At 41.9% G+C, this 15,062-nt stretch overlaps 1 protein-coding gene across 1 annotated transcript; it reads right to left on the bottom strand.

Annotated features, from left to right (window-relative positions):
• Positions 1-2,688: 2,688 nt before the first annotated feature.
• On the bottom strand, positions 2,689-5,308 carry LOC130744480 (uncharacterized). The gene is made up of 2 exons (XM_057596662.1): positions 4,297-5,308; positions 2,689-2,696 (listed from the first exon to the last, which is right to left on the bottom strand). Exons 1-2 carry the CDS (start codon positions 5,306-5,308, stop codon positions 2,689-2,691), a joined length of 1,020 nt encoding a protein of 339 aa, XP_057452645.1.
• Between the last annotated feature and the right edge of the window lie 9,754 nt (positions 5,309-15,062).

Genomic DNA, 15,062 nt, shown 5'->3' with positions numbered 1-15,062 from the left:
TTTACATCATATTATCTAGAATGGAGGATCTCTCCTCATTCTTCTGCACTCCTGGCGCTGCTCTGACCTATCCTTCTCCAGACGATCCAGTCCATGCTGGATGTTGTTGAGCCTAACATTTAGCTCATCCCTCTCCAGAATCTCTTCTGAAGTCCTGAGCTTCTCTTCCAAACACTCTTTCTCTTCCAGCAGCTTGAGTTCAAGCCGGCTGAGTTCTTGCACCTCCTCCACGAAGGCAAGAAATTCCTTCAGGTCTCTCTCCAACTCTGGACGCAGGTCCTCTTCCAGCAGTGTCCGTGTCAGCTCCGCGATGGTAGTTGCACCCTCTGGATGCCTGATGTTCAGGAACAAGTCCTCTTCAAAGGCCTTCTTCCTCAGCTCTTCTAGTGCTACGTTGTATGATGCCATTTTTTTTTACTGAAAATTATTCGAGGTGTGAAGCTTACCTTTCTCTCCAACGCTTTTTATAGGCTTCACTTTCTCTCTGAAAGTTAATGCTCTTACAGTTTCTCGAGGTTAAGTTCTTGGTAACTGACCCTTCTATTTACTCACTTGACCGGTGGTAAACGTTCATCCCTTGCATTAACTCTTCTATTTATTTTCGCCTAACTCTGATTCTTACATCGTTTTCATTTTCTTTAAACTTAGACCTTCTCTAAGAGGGAGTACCTTGTACTTCAAGCTAAGTTTTTCACACCCCAAGCTTTTTGCTTATGACAAAAAGGGGGAGTAAACCCAGTTTTTGATTTGTAAGATGTGTTAGTGTGACTTATTTTTCTTTTGGAGATTTTAAGAGTTCCACCTTCATGACCATAGATGTGTCACTGGGCAAATACAAGGAATACATTTCACGTCTTCTGAAGTGATTCTAAGTTGACTCTGATACCCAAGACTTTGATACCTTGTCCGTGACTCTGATTACTTAGGCGCTCTGATTATTCGTTTTTCATCTATGTCATAAGCTTTTCACTCTGAACTCTTATATTTTTTAGCTCAGAATCTAGACTTTACTAACGTTTTCATCAAGTATTAGATTCAGGGGGAGCTAAGCTCAGAATCAAGCAGTGACTTGAATGCAGTATGAGCAAGATAAACTATTCACATCAGGATAAGTATTATTCTATATTTCTAAACTCTGAGTGAATTCAGTTTAATGTTTAAGAATTGTTCATCAAAAATCTTAGTTTTGTCATCATCAAAAAGGGGGAGATTGTAAGATCAAGTTTTGATCTAGTAGTACAACTCTATGTTTTGATGATTACAAGTTAACCTTTTGATATGAACAATTGTGGTACTCTAACGTGTTTTTCTGAGTGTGCTATTTACAGGCTCTGACCTCAACTCAATCTCACACAAATCAGAAGCACTGTGTATAAAGGGTAACCCAAGCAACGCTTTCGCATTCACCATGTTCAGTATGAACAGTGGAAAAGCTTCAGAAGTTCTGAAGCTATACAAACTCTGATGTGGACTCAGTCGCTAGAAGCTCTGAAGATCCAGAAGTTCTGATAACCAAGAAACACTGAAGGTTCAGATGTTCTGATGGTGTAGAAGACTCTGAAGATCCAGAAGCTGAATAGTGGAAACTCTGAAGTCCAGAAGCAAGAAACTCTGAAGGCCATGTTCTTCCCTCTGAGTTCAGAATCAGAAGATACAATGGTCAGAGGATCTGTGCTTTCCCTCTGACTCTGATCAACCGGCTTCACAAGTTCCAATATGAAGTATTCCCCTGATCAGAAGTCTCCTAGGTTAAAAGGTCAAGTCGCTATCCAAGTACAAAAGCAAGTGTACCTTCCTGACGACCTACCTAACGTTCTCAGCCACAGCAGAAGCTGGATTTTCCAGAACTGCCCTCCAACGGTAGCATTTCCCATGCAACGCTCAACCCTAATCCTTGGAGTATATATAGAGGCTGAAGATTGAAAGAAGTGGCTAGAAAATAATACACACGCGCAAGACATATTCAAAATATTCTAAGCTTTCTTTCATCTGAAATTCATTGTGTTTACTATTAGCTTTTTAGAAGCAAATCTCTTGTAAACAATTCTTTGATAAACAGTTTGTTTAGTTCCTTTAGGAGATCAAGGTTGATCGGATCCTAGAGAAGACTAAGAGAGTGAATCTTAGTGTGAGCTAAGTCAGTGTAATTGTTAGTCACTTGTAGGTTTCAAGTGCAGTTGTAACTCTTACCTGATTAGTGGATTGCCTTCATTCTAAGAAGGAAGAAATCACCTTAACGGGTGGACTGGAGTAGCTTGAGTGATTTATCAAGTGAACCAGGATAAAATCCTTGTGTGCTTTTCTATCTCTTATCTTTAGCACTTAAGTTCTCGAAAGATTTGTCAAAATCTTTAAGGTGGAAGTTTTGTTCTGAAAACGTTATTCAAACCCCCCCTTTCTACCGTTTTTCATACCTTCACTAGGCTCCTCTGGATGGCGTACATTGATGAAGAGATCTTCATCAAAGGCTTTCTTCCTCAACTGCTCGATACATGCTATGAAGGATGCCATTGCAATTTTCAGCTCGAGAGAAAATGAGATGTGAAGACTGATATGGTTTAACTGCTTTTTATAAGCTCAATTCAGTCTACAGAAGTTAATGTTGAAGTAGTTTCTCGAGGATTATTTATTGGTAACAGAAGTTTACCTTAACTCCTTGGCCGGTGGTAAACGTTCAACCTCATTCATTTAATCTTCTGCATATGCATTAATCACAAACGTTATTCTTTACAATTTTTTTGTAAATTCCTTTTCTTTTCTCCATTTTTATTACACTTAGATCTTTCCTTAGGGGGAGTACCTTGTACTTCAAGCTAAGTTTTTCACACCCCATGTTTTTTGCTTATGACAAAAAGGGGGAGTATAACCCAGTTTTTGATGTGTAAGCTGTGCTAGTGTAATTTCTTTTTCTTTTGGAGAATTTAAGAGTTCCACTCTTATGACCATAGATATGTTACCTTTACTCTGCTCATGACTCTGAATACTTATGCGCTCTGATTATTTCACTTTGTCTATGTCATATATTCTCACCCTAAACTCTTTTATTATTTAGCTCAGAATCTAGATATTACTAATATTTTCATTAAGTCCTAGATTCAGGGGGGGCTAAGCTCAGAATCAAGTTGTGACTTAGATTCAGAATGAGCAACATAAACCATTTACCTCAGGATAAGTTTATCTCTATTCTCTAAACTCTAAGTGAATTCAGTTTATTGTTTAAGAATTGTTCATCAAAATACTTGGTTTTGTCATCATCAAAAAGGGGGAGATTGTAAGATCAAGTTTTGATCTAGTAGTACAACTCTATGTTTTGATGATTACAAGTTAACTATTGAATATGAACAATTATGGTACTCTAACGTTGTTTTCTGAGTGTTCAAATGAAAGGCCAAGACTCTGGACCTATCTCACATGATTCAGAAGCAAAATGCTCAAAGAGTAACCTCTGCAACGCTTTCGAACGTATTACGTTCATCTGAAAAGTAGATCAAGCTTCAGAAGATCTGAAGATCATAAAGCTCTGATATGGATTCAGCTCACTAGAAGCTCTGAAGGATCAGACACTCTGAAGGATCAGACGCTCTGAAGGATCAGAAGCTCTGAAGAATCAGATGCTCTAAAGGATCAGACGCCCTGAAGGATCAGTGTAACACCCCGATTTCCGGGTGTCACTTAAGTAACTCAAAATAAACTTTACGCGGAAAACAGGTATATTTTTTTTTTTTTCGATTCCTTTTAATTAAAGCGATAGAAAATAAAGACATAACCCAGCAACTAAACTAACCGATGTACAAACATATATACAGGTACAGCCTCAACTGCACGTCAACGTCACGTGTAACATCCTGACTTGACGACTGGCCTCACGGTAACAACATGAGTCTTTTCAGCGCACTTTGTCCTCACTCGCGCGCTTCCCGGGAAAACTTCCCAGGAGGTCACCCATCACGATATTGCTCCAAGGCAAGCACACTTAACCATGGAGTTCTTATCAGTTGGGTTCCCGAAAAGAAGTTGCAACTTGTTGTTATGAGTAGTACCAATCAAATCATTTATGCCCTCCTCAACTGTATAGTCCATCCCTATACAGTCTCGGAATACCTCTTGTTCGGGTGTGAGATCGGTTCATTCATGTGCCCCTCCGCCTAGAAGCCTGCCAGGAGCCACTCCTTGTCCGTGCCTCACTGCACCGGCGATCACTCCCGGCCCTCGTCGGCCCCGGGCGTCACAGGCCCACCAGCTTCCGCTTGGTTCGTCCCCGAACCACACCGTACTGGGAGAGGTCGACTCTGATACCACTTGTAATATTCATAGTTTGCTCAACTTTAGGCATCCTACAGTCTTTAGCAAGATGCCCCGACTTGTGACAGTTGAAACATAATGGCTTTTCTTTCTCGCAAACATTGGCATAGTGTCCAACCTCTCCACACCTGAAGCACTCAACCCTATGGTTTTGAGGTTGGCTTCCTTGTCCTCCTATAGCTGTAGCAATGGGCCTATACTGTCCCGGTGACTGGCCCATTCCCTGAGGGCGATGGTAAGGTTTCTTCTGGGGTTGCTTTCCCCCGTTTTGTCCTTCTTGGTTCTGGGAGTTTGACCTGACTGGTCCCCCAACGCCCATCCGACTATTCCTCTTATTCTTCATTACCTCTACCTCAGTAGCCTTCTCTACAAGCACTTGAAATCGCACAATCCCCAATGGCCTTATGGAATCCTCGATATCAGGACGTAGTCCATTTACAAACCTCTTGCACATATACTGCTCGTCCAGGTGATTAGCAAAGAATCGAAAGTGTCTTGCCAGTGACTCCAGCTTCGCAGCATACTCAGGCACTGACATGCTCTTTTGGCGAAGAGTTAGAAACTGCGACTCCCTCTCATCACGTGCACTTTCCGGAAAATACTTCTCAAGAAAAGCAGTACGAAATGAGTCCCAGTTAACCTCCTCATGGTTAGCTTCCATGATCATCCTTTTACCTCGCCACCAATACTCTGCATCTCCCAACAACAGGTAAGTGGCAAAGCCCACTTTAGCTCCTTCCGGAGTTTGCAGCACTCCGAAGATCTTCTCTATCTCTTGAATCCACATGTCGGCCTTTTTCGGATCAGTCCCTCCATTAAACTTAGGCGGGTCCTGACGCCGAAAATCATTCAATCCCTTGTTTTGATCCAGTGTAATCACCCTCTGCTGCTGGCGAAGATCGCGTGCAGCTTCCTCCGCTTGTCTCTGTGCGTTCGCATTAGCCTGCGTAGTCATTGCCTGCGCCATTTCCGCCACTGCTTCCGCTAACTGGTTCACATTCACCATCTCGCACCTTCAAACACTTAGTTAGTACTGGATCAAGGAAAGCCTACGATTTTCTCAATCTAGTAGTAACTTCAAATAGAATAAGTGAAGGTCGCTTCACACAAACCAATCATACAATCTACGCTCGGTTAATCGATCGACACCCAACCGATCAGTCACCAAGTTCACACAACCTAGCACAACAGACCTATTTCCCAACAAGCTTTGGTAATCTCAACCAAAGCTCTGATACCACAATGTAACGCCCCGATTTTCACGAGGGTCACTTTAGTAACCTTTCCAAAAACTAAATATGCTGACTAAACTTTCGAAGTCAATAATAACCAAGTATTTTTTTTTTCCAAAACATGCTCTAGCGAATGCACGGTAATTACCCAATAATATATAACTTTATATCCAAAAGTATGGGTACAATTGAGTCTTCAAAAGAAATATCAAAAGACTTATGTCCGACTAGCTTCTTGTGATCTCTACGCTGGATAGACCACCAAACAACACACATAGGGACTTACCCTTCCTCTGAACCCAAGAGAATACAAGCTCATATGATCATCCTACAAGCTTCAACCAATGACGGTAAGCTTTCTACCCAAAGGGCTCAAGCCCTACACAAGACTCTACTTCTCCTCTGAGCGAGTCTCCTCTATGGTTGAACAATCAATCTCTGATAAGATATGCGACAGGGTTCTGGCATCAATAGACATGCAGTCAATCCCACGAACGACTTACTGTGCGCTTCACCGAACTAATGCAAAGACATGACACTTCATCCGATCATCATGGATCCTCCTCATAAGCAGCGTCACAGCAACTTTCCCCGAAGCATGGTGCTTGATCATGTTTCCGCCCATCACCTGGCAGTCGCCGGCCGCCCAAACACAAGCAATACATACAATGGCGTGCGAGGGTCAACTTCCCGAATATAGGTATATATATATATATATATATATATATATATATATATATAATAGTAGGTCACACAATATACACATAATCACATACTTATACATTTCACGCTTACTCACGCAGATCTATCGATCACGTGGCTTACGTAAAATACGAGGGTTGTCAATGACAAACCTCTCCGACACACATAACAATTAAATCACATTTAGCTTATTTCAAGCATATCAAAACTCATAGCACGTATCACCTCATCATCAAGCTCAATCGACAACCCTAAGGTTAGTCTATATGCTCGTGTAAATGCAATGCCACAGAGGCACATCAAATGATCCGGATATAAACGTCATTTCCATATCAGGTAGGCAGGACAACACTTTGTCGGTACGATACCCACTCCAGTATCGACCTTTGACTAGTGAATGTCACTTAGTTGATACCCACTCCAGTATCAACATAGTTGATACCCACTCTAGTATCAACATCTGAAGGTACGACCACTCCATCGTCCTCAGAAGACAGGCATGGCCACTCCACCATCCTGACAAATGAATGCATGCATAATATGAATCATGGTTAGCCAAACAAACGGGAACACCCTCTCCAGTGTTCACGTCTATCTCTAAGAAAACGGTCATACTAGAAAACCAAATCTAGATTCAACATCAACGGTTGCACTCCACTCCAAGTGACCGAAGTTTACACAACGACAGGTCACTCCACTCCAAGTAACCGTGTCATCGAATCTCGTTTTTATTTTCTCAAAAATCATCAAATAAAGTCCCCCATTGAAATTATCTTTTCTAAAAAGAATTGATTGAAGTCCCCTCTGAAAATATCTTTCTCATTCTTTAGAAGCTTTGTGTTGCAAGTAAACTTTCTTTTAATTTTCAAAATATGTGTACACTTCGATTATTTATTTTAGATGAAGTTTATAAGTAAATCATGAATACGTTTGTTCTTTTTCGAAAACTTTGATAGGTGAAAATAAAAGTTCTCACCCTGTGTAATACTTTTTGAGAAAACCTCTCAATCAAAAACCTCAGTAGATCAAAAGCATCGTTAGAATTTCCTCTAACCGACACTCAGAAAAATCCTTTGGTTACAAAAACGATATGCCGCCAACAGACATCCTCACAACAAGTCATTATATCAAATAGCAAGCATCAAAGTGCTCTCACAACAATCATATAGCATATATTCAATAACATAAATACCCTAAGCGAATAGCTCATAACAATCACATATAGAATATATTCAATAATATAAATAGCCGAAGCGAAGTGCCCTCACCTTAGCTGTTTTTCTTCTTCTAAAGCTTGCGATTTCGATCCGATTACGTCCGTGCCCCTCGAGCTCACAACCGAAGAAAAGAGGAACAAGAATTCTTACCAAAAATAAATCACTCAAAGCACTCAATTTGATTTGTGTGAACAAATTTTCTCTTCCTCTCGTGTGTATACTTCTCACGCTTCTTTGTCCATTCCCTTCAATACTTCTGAAGCCTTGTGTTGCAGCACTATATATAGGGATTAATCATTTGCTTATGAGTGAAGAAAACTAACAATGAAAGGACATCTGTTGCAGCAATCAGCAGGACGTGGGAAGTTTAGAAGAAAAGAAATCCTTGTCATGCTTATCAAGTTGGTGATGAATCAATTGCAACAAGGAGGAGGTGTAAAGCATGCAAAACAAGCATGAGCTGTGAAGCATGCAGCAACCATAACGTGGTGGAGGCTTGAAGAAAACAATTCAGCACATGCAACCAAGCATGAGGTGGATGAAGCTTATCCTCCTCTCTTCTTATTTTTTTTAATTCTTTTTCAACTTTTCATATTACTATCACTTGCCTAATCTTTGATATAATTTAGACAGATTTAAAGACAAGCTGCTGCAGATTCTTAACCATGAAGGGGAGTCATAACCGACTTTCACTTAAGATAGGGATAGACTCTAATTTACTTGTTTAGGAGCTGTAACCTTCTCACTATCATGTGGTGATTAAAAATCAAATTGTGAAAGATTATGTGATAGCCAGTGCCGTGAGTAAGGAGAGAAAGTCAGTGGAGAAAGAAGGAATAATAATAACTGAACTTTCTAAATACTGTCAATTCTTCAAAATAAGATAAAAATGTGTGTGACCTGATTTTGATAGGGTAAGATTTAACTCATAGAGCTATAAAAAAAAATGAGAAAGATGAATTATTATCCAAAAAATTATGAGGAACTCTATAATATATAATTTAAGATCACTTTGAGTAAGTTTAAGTGATCAAGAAACAAGGTGCTAAAAATTATCATTAGCTACATATATATCATTCTCATCACTTTCTTTTATACTCGTAGTTATTCTTTTTTTTTCTTTCTATCCTAGTTACTTACGTGACTATCATTTTTGTTTTCTAATTCTTTTCTTCTTCTTTTTTTTTTTAAGGAAAAATAATAATAATAATAATACAATCATTTATATAAACACCCAAGGTACAAAAACACATCAACTTAAGCTTAATAGCGCTTAACGCTCTTAAGCCGTTAAATAACTATTTAATTAAACGCTTAATTTTTTCGGGTTTTACATTACTACCCCCCTTAAAATAGTTTCGCCCTCGAAACTATAAGTCAGAGATTAGTTTTTGTCTGCTTCGTCCGTTTCTCTTTCAATTCCCAACTCACATCCGGACGCATTCTGAACCCTAGGGTGTGTCAACGTAGCTTCACCTTATTGGTGGCATACAAAACTATAATTGCAATCACACATAAGTAAATTAGGAACAGACAAAAGGAGGATTTTAAGGGAATTTTTTTTTTTATACTGGAATACCACAAGTTATTTAGGTACAACAGTGTTGTAGTCAGAGACTCAACAACAATAGTAGTAACATCTAAAACAACGTAAGGAAACAACAATAAGTTTTTAGGCGCTTCATGTATTCCAAAACATGAATAAGTGTGTTGTGCCTAGATCAAACCCCAAAAGCAAAAAGTCATTCTAGGTATCGCGTTCTCCTTAGATTAACTCTCATGCATCGGTAGCCTCAGCTCCGTTTATTGTGTTCACACGTCCCTTGGCGTGGTGGGCCTGTGACGCCCGGGGCCGACGAGGGCCGAGAGTGATCGCCGGTGCAGTGAGGCACGGACAAGGAGTGGCTCCTAGCAGGCTTCTAGGCGGAGGGGCACATGAATGAACCGATCTCACACCCGAACAAGAGGTATTCCGAGACTGTATAGGGATGGACTATACAGTTGAGGAGGGCATAAATGATTTGATTGGTACTACTCATAACAACAAGTTGCAACTTCTTTTCGGGAACCCAACTGATAAGAACTCCATGGTTAAGTGTGCTTGCCTTGGAGCAATATCGTGATGGGTGACCTCCTGGGAAGCGCGCGAGTGAGGACAAAGTGCGCTGAAAAGACTCATGTTGTTACCGTGAGGCCAGTCGTCAAGTCAGGATGTTACAGGTGGTATCAGAGCCGACCTCTCCCAATACGGTGTGGTTCGGGGACGAACCAAGCGGAAGCTGGTGGGCCTGTGACGCCCGGGGCCGACGAGGGCCGGGAGTGATCGCCGGTGCAGTGAGGCACGGACAAGGAGTGGCTCCTGGCAGGCTTCTAGGCGGAGGGGCACATGAATGAACCGATCTCACACCCGAACAAGAGGTATTCCGAGACTGTATATGGATGGACTATACAGTTGAGGAGGGCATAAATGATTTGATTGGTACTACTCATAACAACAAGTTGCAACTTCTTTTCGGGAACCCAACTGATAAGAACTCAATGGTTAAGTGTGCTTGCCTTGGAGCAATATCGTGATGGGTGACCTCCTGGGAAGTTTTCCTGGGAAGCGCGCGAGTGAGGACAAAGTGCGCTGAAAAGACTCATGTTGTTACCGTGAGGCCAGTCGTCAAGTCAGGATGTTACATCACGCGCACTCGCAGTGACCCCAAAGTAGTGTGCCCGTAGGCCAATATGTACAGATCTAGTAATGTAAGTAAAAAGTTTTAAGTACAATCCTCCAAGAGAAAGTCGGCCCCAAAATGGCCTAAACAAAGACCTCTATAGTCCGATAGACTCTCTGTGATCCTCGGCAAGAGAACCACACAAAAGCCATGCATCGGGAACCTACCCTGTCCCAAAAGTAAGGCGAATCAGAGCTCTACACAAAATATGACGCCTGCCTAACCTACCCTCCCAGTACCGCTCATAGCTCCTCCTCCTCTCCCTCGTCGCTCGGCGAGTAGTTGTCCACGTCGGTGTCAGAGTCAGAGTCGGAATCCACCGTGATCATCTCAGTGTCCAAGTCCACGACCTCCCTCCTAACCGTCCTGCTACAACCCTAGTCGAGCCCATCTCAACATCTACCTCCTCAGCAAGGACATCCTCCTCCGCCACACGAACCAGGGGTTCCACACGGTAGCCGCGCGGTGGAGTAAACGGAAAACAGCGAGAGGCAGATGGAACAACAGGCTCCCTCTTCGGCTCCTCGAGCCTCGAGGACGACGCCACGTCGGTAGGATCAACAGCAGTAGTAGGAGGTGGCGCAACAGGTGCATCAACATCAGCCTCGATCTCGGATGGGTCCTCGTCATCGGATGAAGATGAAGTCGGAGGTGGTGCAGGTGGTCCTCGACCAGTACCTGGTGTAGGATCACGCGCTTACCACTACGCCAAAACCAATTGGTGTTAGTGAGGGCGCAACGTTATTTCTTATAGCGTAGCAGACAGCGCCCCGTTTCGAATGCTACCTGCAGGCAGGATGCTGGCCCACCTGGACCCAACAATCCCCCCCCAGCACCTGCCAGCCAAACTAGCTGCACAGCATGCCTTCCGTGGGATTCGAACACGGGACCTGGCTCTGATACCACTTGTAAGAAATAACGTTGCGCCCTCACTAACACCAATTGGTTTTGGCGTAGTGGTAAGCGCGTGATCCTACAAGTGGTATCAGAGCTAAAACTTATCCTGATGTGTATAGTTTATCTTGCTCCTTCTGAATCCAAGACTCGTGCTTGATTCTGAGCTAAGCTCCCCCTGAATCTAATACTTAATATCAATGTTAGTAATATCTAGATTCTGAGCTAAATAAAATAGGAGTTGTCAAGATACTATAAGTTCTCCCCCTTTTTGTCATAAGCAAAAAGAATGAAGGTGGAAAAAAATAGTAAGAGCATAAGACGAAATACTCCCCCTCAGAAGGAATACCAAGGGATACTTGGCTTCTGATTAGCATATCTTCTGATGAGAGCAGAAGTGTGGTTCTGGTGACATCTCCGTTCTGGACAAAATTTCATCTTTAGATACTTCAGAATGAGAAGCTAGGAGCCTACTCTTCTTCTGATGACGCAAGTCAGAAGTTGTAGTAGCATCTTCTGATGTTGTTGCTTCTGGTTCGTCAAGTTCTGAGTCTTTGTTACTTTCTGAACCGGTCATGCTCATCTCTACAAGCTTTTTCAGCTAGCTTTGACTTGACCAAATCTTACTCTACTGATGCCTCCAAGATCAACTTCACCTTCAGGTTCAAGTTTTGGATCTTGGGACATATGCCTTTCTCCCGTCATGTGTTGCTTGCATCCACTGTCCAGGTTCCATGGTTGGAGTTTCGATGGACCTATTGAAGATATCTGCAACATATATAATCTTATCCCTAGGTACCCACTTTCTGGGTCCTTTCTTGTTAGTTAGCCCAGAAGTTCTGACAACTTTGGGTCTTTCAGCAGGATAATATACAGGAATTTTTGCATGATATTTAGACATGGAGAAAGTTCCTTTCTTAAGAGATGATGGAGCAACTTCAGAAGGTTTAGAATGACCAATGTCATATATTCCATTTCTGCTTATGCCATAGATCATTGAAGCCATTAAGCTTCTGTCTACGCTTTTAGCTAGGAATCTTTGAAAAGATTTTTCATACTTAGATTCATGCTTACTATCAGAGGCATCGCAGGCAATAACTTCTTCTAACTTAGCAATTTGATTCTTAAGCACAGAGTTAGAATTAACTAAAGCATGGTTATCATTTTTCAAATCAGATATGATTTTCTCATGTTCAACAGAAGTTTCAGAGGCAGCAGAGAAATTCTTTTTCAACCTTTTATGCTTAGTCAAGAGAGAGTTATATTTATCCATAATTTCAGACAAAGCATCTTTAAGTTCAGAAGTTGAGAAAGAATCAAATACCTCATTTTCATCGTCAGAGTCTGGATCTCCTTCTGATTCTGAGTCAGAGTCAACAGCTTCCTTTGACTCTGCTCCTTTGTCTTTGACAATAGCTATGAGTCCTTGGACTTCACCATCAGAGTCAACATCCTCTGACTCTGATTCATCAAATGTCACCATCAGACTCTTCTTCGTCTTGAAGTGCTTCTTTGGCCTTTTGTCCTTTGATGAACCTTTGTATTTGCTCTGCCTGTGCTTCCAGATGCAGTTGAACTTTCTGGATATCAGAGTCAGCTCATCTTCATCAGAATCTTCTGATGCTTCTTCAGATTCTTCTGCTTCAGCTTGGAGAGCTTTTGACTTCTCAGATTTAGCCTTCTCAGAGCGCTTCAGCTCATGGCATTTCAGTATGCTGATGAGTTCTTCTAAACTCATATGCTCAACATCTCTTGTAAGCTCTATTGAAGTCACTAAAGGCATCCAGCTTTCAGGAAGACTTCTGATGACCCTTATGACATGATCTTTTGTAGTGTAGCTTTTGTTGAGAGGTCTTATTCCAACTACGAGCAACTGAAATCTGGAAAACATATCCTCAATGGATTCGTCAGGTTCCATTTGGAAGGATTCATACTGCTTGATCAGAGACAACGCCTTTGTCTCTTTCACCTTTTTGTTTCCTTCATGTGTCATCTTTAAGGAATCAAATATGCCCTTGGCGGAATCACGATCAGTAATTTTCTCATATTCTTCATATGAAATGGCACTTTGTAGAATAGCTCTTGATCGGTGATGATCTCTGAACTCCTTCTTTTGATCTTCACTCATCTTCACCCTTGGGATCTTTACACCATGTTCATCAACAGGAGGGGTGTAGCCATCAACAACAAAATCCCAGAGATCAGGATCAAAGCCAAGAAAGAAGCTTTTGATTCTATCTTTCCAGAAATCAAATCTCTGACCATCAAAGATAGGTGGTCTTGCACTGTATTGATATTTGCTTGTAGTAGTGGTGGAATCCATGAGTTTTTCACACTGGCCCGGATCTACTGAACACTGTTAAGTGTGGTAATCAGAACTTGCGCTCTGATACCAATTGAAGGTGTGAAAAACGACTAGAAGGGGGGGGGTTGAATAGCGTTTTCAATATAAAAACTTTCCCCTTAAGATTTAAAGTAAATCTTTTCGGTTTCTTTAAGATAGATGGTGCAGCGGATAAAGATAGAGAGAAGAGAAAAGCACACAAGTATTTTATCCTGGTTCACTTGATAAATCCCTCAAGCTAATCCAGTCCACCCGTTAAGGTGATTTCTTCCTTCTTAGAATGAAGGCAATCCACTAATCAGATAATTGTTACAACTGCACTTGAAACCTACAAGTGACTAACAATACACTGACTTAGCTATCACTAAGATTCACTCTCTTAGTCTTCTCTAGGATCCGATCAACCTTGATCTCCTAAAGGAATCACCACTAAGATTCACTCTCTTAGTCTTCTTAAGGATACTGACCTACCCGGTCCCTTAAGGAAAATCAAACAACTGTTTGAGGTTGGTGTTTACAAAAGTTTGCTTCTAAATAAGCTGAGTGTAAACCAAATAAGAATAGATGAAGAAAGTAGAGGCTTGAATCTTTTCTTGTATTGCAGCTCTTTGTTTTCTCTCACTCTTGGTCTTTCTTCTTTTCTTCAGCCTTTTATAGTCCAAGGTGCAAAGGATATTTCTGTTGAGAGAATATGACCGTTGGAGGGCATTTCTGGAACTTCCAGAACCTGCTGTGGCTGAACTTTGGTAGGTAGGCATTTCAGAATAGTACACTGCTCTTGTACTTCTCGATAGAGACATTTGCCTTTAATCATTGACTTCTGATCAGAGTTATGCTTCGTGTTGGAACTTGTGAAGCTTGGTGATCAGAGTCAGAGGGATGCTTGGATCCTCTGACCTTCGTAACTTCTGCTTCTGGACCTTCAGAGCTTCTGAACCTTCAGAGCCTCTGGTCCCTCAGAGCTTCTGGTCTTCAGATCTTCTGATCCTCAGATCTTCTGATCCTCTGATCTTCTGATCCTCTGATCCTCAGATCCTCTGATCTTCAGATCCTCTGATCTTCAGATCCTCTGATCCTCAGATCTTCAGATCCTCTGATCTTCAGAACTTCTGACGAATATATCTTCTGGTGTCAGAATCAGAACCTGTTTGTCAAAACACTCAAGACAAACATTAGAGTATCATAGTTGTTCATCCACAAATAAATACTTGTTATCATCAAAACATAGAGTTGTACCACATGACCAAATCTTCTGATCCTCTGATCTTCTGATCCTCTGATACCACTTGTAGGATCACGCGCTTACCACTACGCCAAAACCAATTGGTGTTAGTGAGGGCGCAACGTTATTTCTTATAGCGTAGCAGACAGCGCCCCGTTTCGAATGCTACCTGCAGGCAGGATGCTGGCCCACCTGGACCCAACACCTGGTCCACAACGAACTGAAGGCGGCAAGTCAAAGCTCAGCTCCATGCGTCGTAGAACTCCCCTCGTCAGACGTCTACGCTCGTCTGTCCGGTCCTCCATGACCCTTCCCCGGTACGTCGCCCGGTGATCCACAACATCGATCACCCAAGAGGTGGGGGCATGACGGTCCACCAACTCAAACCTGACCCCCCCCCCTCCCCCGAGGGAGAGACCATCGAAAACC

This window comes from Lotus japonicus, chromosome 3 (assembly GCF_012489685.1).
Source record: "Lotus japonicus ecotype B-129 chromosome 3, LjGifu_v1.2".
Lineage (NCBI taxonomy): Eukaryota > Viridiplantae > Streptophyta > Magnoliopsida > Fabales > Fabaceae > Lotus > Lotus japonicus.
Note: the sequence above shows the minus strand (reverse complement) of the source record. Positions and strands in the feature narration are given on the sequence as shown.

What these genes read in the sequence shown, in the direction of transcription:
- LOC130744480 (XM_057596662.1), bottom strand. Translation starts at nt 5,308, where the DNA reads ATGGTGAATGTGAACCAGTTAGCGGAAGCAGTGGCGGAAATGGCGCAG.